Source organism: Alligator sinensis, unplaced genomic scaffold, assembly GCF_000455745.1.
Source record: "Alligator sinensis unplaced genomic scaffold, ASM45574v1 scaffold1208_1, whole genome shotgun sequence".
NCBI lineage: Eukaryota > Metazoa > Chordata > Crocodylia > Alligatoridae > Alligator > Alligator sinensis.
In genome coordinates, this window is record NW_005842782.1 from 597,056 (window position 1) to 601,295 (window position 4,240).

A 4,240-nucleotide genomic window follows, 5' to 3' on the forward strand; every position below is an offset into this window, starting at 1 on the left:
CACCCCCACTCCCTCTACACACACACACACACACACACACACACACACACACACACCCCCTACGTGTGCACACCCCCAGCGTCCCCCTACACAGACACCCCAGCATCTCACACACCCCTCCAGCATCCCCTTACACACACGCACCCTCGCGTCCTACACCCCCCACCCCCCCTATGCACATGCACACACACACATACACACACACCCCAGCATCCCCCTGCACGCACACACACAATGTCCCCCTACACGCGCGCACACACTTTCCTGTAAGGTTGGCAAGCTGGTCAACTGACCACATATTTTTTTGCCCAAAGATTACAGTGATTTTAGGAATATATATTTGTATGTTTCTTGATGGAAACATGATTTTTTTTTACTGTTTTCTGACACACTTTATAATGGAAAATTTGTGCTTTTTCTGCATCTTATTTGGACCTGTTGACATTTCTGGGGGGTGTTTTTTGTTTTGTTTTCTTTTTTACAATAGTGGATGGATATTTGACAGGTCAATTAAACAAACTGTATTTGACAGGTCAAATACCTAACTTTGCTTTGCTCCTTGTTCACGTGGTTCCCCAGCCAGACATGCGTGTCACACAGGATCCTTACAGCCCCCACTCCCGCCCCTGGCTCTCCGCCCAGGATGTGAGCTATGCACGTCCTGACCCGCTGAGAGGGGAAGCCAAAGCCTAGGGCAGGCCTCAGCCCCCCTGTTCCCAGCAATGTCAGCTGAGGCCTGCTCTGCTTAGCTCTGACCACCAAGGGATAGCCCCTGCCACATCTCCAGCCCTGCCTTTGTGGGAGCATCGCTATACACACACACTCCAGCAGCCAAGCTGAGGGAACAGACACAGCATGACCTTCACACCAGCACCAGTGGGGAGACATGGGGTGTTGCTCTGGGAGAGTTCATGTAACAACACTCCCCCCCACCCCCCAAGAGAAGAAGTGCTGATGGATATCCCAGGTGAAGGCTGGTACCAGCTTGTTCCACGGTACAATCATTTCTGAACTCTGTATGTGGGTAGCCCCAACACCTTGGGAAGTGCTTCACTCAGCTCTGTCCCACAGTACAGACACCTCCCAGCCTAACACCCCCAGTTTCAGCTCTCTTCTTACCATCCCCTGGAGCATTAGCTCCAAAAGAGAAAGGAAAGAGAGTGATACTACACCCACAGTCAGTGCGGGTCCCTGGTACAATGTTCCTAGACTGCTATGCGGCGAACACTTGTCTTCCCTAGGGTAGCCCCTGCTGCTGTGTTGGCACAGTTCCTTAGTGAAAAAGTGTATGCCAACAGGACTTTTTCACGGCTGTAGAACAGGGTGGTACCAACCAGGCCTGGGTGCAGACACAGCTCCACCAGCAAAGACATGTTTTCTGCTGCGCGCCGTGAGCTGGTGAGTCAGCATCTCCGGCAGAGCTGCTGGTAGCACAGCTGCCCATCAGGGGTCACATCCTGGACTGACTCAGCCTTGCCAAAGAAAGGTTGCAATGGGGACAGAGTGGCAGGTGGGGAAGTAGAGGACGGGGCAGGGGGGAAGTCACACAGAAACACTGATGGGGGAAGGAGGGAGACTGATCTGGGAGTAGGGAAAAGGGGTCCCAGGGATACAGGTGGGTATGGAGAGGGTACATTAGGGTAGCATGGGCAAGCTGCCCATGACCCCGTGTGTGTAATGCCTTTGGCTGACCAGAACAGGGTGCAGTACCCAGTGTCTGGCATCTCTGTGGCAGCAATGCCCTCTAGTGGGACGAACAGCAACAGCTCATGTGCTTGTAAAGATGTGCTGACAGGCAGGAGCTAAATTTCCCTCCTTCCTTAGTGCCAAGATGATGCTTTGGGAGTAGGAGGACCTGAACTTTCTGCCCCAAGCTCCCTACCACATGTCTAACAGCCCAGATGAAAAGCATGCAATCAAGAGATGGATACCCCAGACACTTTCATTCCAGGCATATTGCAGAGAGTGAGGCAGAGCACTGCGATACAGCTTGCTGGCTGCATACCCAAGTGTTGCCCTAAGCCAGGCACCACCACCCTCCCTGAGCTGCGGAGAGAACCCAGGAGTCCTGCCTCACGCTGTGCTACCCGTCTCACAGAAACACGTTTGTAAATGCAATAATTCTCTTTAGTTATTTATTTGTTTGTTTGTTTTAAACTAGCCTTTTCCCAGATCACTCAAAAACCCAAGATACAAAAATACTTTATCAGCTTCAGGTTCAAAACAAAACAAAACAAAACAAAACAAAAGAACCAAAAAACCCCCCACATGCACAAAAAGGCAGCGTTAAAAATAGAGGTTCTTCATTAAGGCATCGATTAAGGTTGGGGTTGCTTTCCTGAGTCAGAAATAGGACCCAGGTATCCTGAATCCCAGCTCAGCCTCTGCTCTACCCACAGGACCCCCTTCCTGAGTGCTGGGGATGGAACTCAGGGGTCCTGATGCTCAGCCCCTCTGCTCTAACCCATCGGACACCATTCCTCTCCAAGACGGGGCCCAGGGATTCTGGTGGACCCAAAATGTCCCAATCCCCATAATGAATTAAGCATTAAGCTAGAACACTTGCATTAAGCTAGAATAGGAGACCTGAACATCAGCAGGCTTTGGATTTTGCGGCACAGTTCCTAGCTAACTTTTAATAGGAGCCTGGCACTCACTGCAGGGAAGAGGCCCTATGTCCTGATCCCCATGTCTTGACTCCCCTGCTCTCCCCACACCTTCATTGCATCCACTGGCCACTGAAGTGTGGGAGGTCAGAGCCAAGGCCCCAGAAAGGGATGGACTTCCCTTCCTATTAATCATCCCTCCTTTCCAGCTCATCTTCATATCACTCGAGCCATTTTTTTGCCTTGTACCTAAATACAGAAGAAACAGTACCCTACTTTCATTTTTAGAAACCATTTTTCAAGACTCTTTTGCAGCACAGATTGGCAACATGTCCATCACTATGGGGAAGGCAGTAGGGAAGAGCCCAGGAGTCCTGACTTCAAATGCCTCTGAAACTATTAAACCCAGGGCTCAAAATAGAAGGCAGGAATCCTGACTCTGGACCTCCCCACTGTAACCCAGACTTTACTCCCCTCTCAGAGCCAGGAATTGAACTTAAGGACCCTATGAAAGAAGAGTGTTACAATGGGGGAGGGAGGAGAGAGACCAAACTCTACCCAGCTCTGTGAGGGCAATGGTACCTAGAAAGTGGAGCTGGGCAAGTGGGCTGGGAGCCCGGACTCATGGGTTCTACTGCAGCTCTGGGAAGGAAGAGTGATCCAGTGGGTCACAGCATGGGGAAGGGAGCCTAGACTCCAAGGTTGCTTTTGCAGGCAGCTGTGACTTCTAGGGACTCAGGAGAGATCCTAACACTACAGTACTAAGTGCAGAGCTAAGGGCATCAGTGCTTGGCAAGGTGGGGGGGGTGGGGAAGGGCACCACTGCGCCAGACCTCCCCCTAGGTAAAAGCCATCCAGCTGGGGCCTGCTCCCACTCAGCTCTCCTTGCTCACGACAGGGCCGTTGCGGGCCAGCAGGTCCCCATAGGCAGCTTCCTCACGGGAGAAGACCTGGAACTTCTTATCAAGCTGGGCGCGGAGGTAGAGGTAGTCCTGTTGGTCCAGGCTGTGCCCACAGGTCATGTAGGCGGTGAAGAGGGTGGCCAGCAGGAGGCGGTCCAGGGAGAGGCAGGGCACGGCCCACAGGATGAGGAGAAACTCCAGGTACACGGGGTGGCGCAGGTGGGAGTAGAGCCGCACGGCACGCACCGACTTCAAAGCCAGGGGGTCACCCATGCCCAGGCAGTGATAATAGACCTGGGGCAGGGCACGGCATGAGGGCGAAGCAGGTTGGAGCCGAGAGAGGAAAGACCCCAGGACTGCCCCCCTCGTGCCCAGGCAGTGGTAACAGACCTGGGGCAGGGGACCTGCAGCAGGTTGGAGCCAAGAGGGGAAAGACCCCAAGACTCCTTCCTCCCCCTTTCCACCCCCCCAAGCTAATCCCAGTCCCTGAGCCCCTGGATCCTCCTCCCTCCACCCAGTACCTGCTTGACCCCCATGAGCTCGGCGTAGTCGAAAATGAGGATGATGCTGAAGATGATGAGCCAGGCCACGAAGTGCAGGATGAAGCAGGCCAGCAGCACCCAGGTGGCCCAGGGCTCCGAGCGGGAGGCGTCCCATAGCAGCGGCCCGTCCCGCACCGGCTGCCAGCACCGCATCAGCACCTGCGGGCGCCCGCTCTGCTCAGCCCGGCCC

The 4,240-nt window shown here is 53.9% G+C and overlaps 1 protein-coding gene and 1 long non-coding RNA gene across 2 annotated transcripts; one reads left to right on the plus strand and one right to left on the minus strand.

Annotated features, from left to right (window-relative positions):
• Positions 1 to 236: 236 nt before the first annotated feature.
• Positions 237 to 2,112, plus strand: LOC112552134. Its single transcript, XR_003096496.1, has 3 exons — positions 237 to 995; positions 1,318 to 1,398; positions 1,825 to 2,112. It is a non-coding gene; the product is annotated as an uncharacterized LOC112552134 (long non-coding RNA).
• A 9-nt stretch (positions 2,113 to 2,121) lies between these two features.
• Positions 2,122 to 4,239, minus strand: NRM (nurim; the record flags this gene model as incomplete). The annotated part of the gene is made up of 2 exons (XM_025217004.1): positions 2,122 to 3,802; positions 4,030 to 4,239. Coding segments are annotated over 2 exons (531 nt in total), but the record flags the coding sequence as incomplete, so codon positions are not given.
• Between the last annotated feature and the right edge of the window lies 1 nt (position 4,240).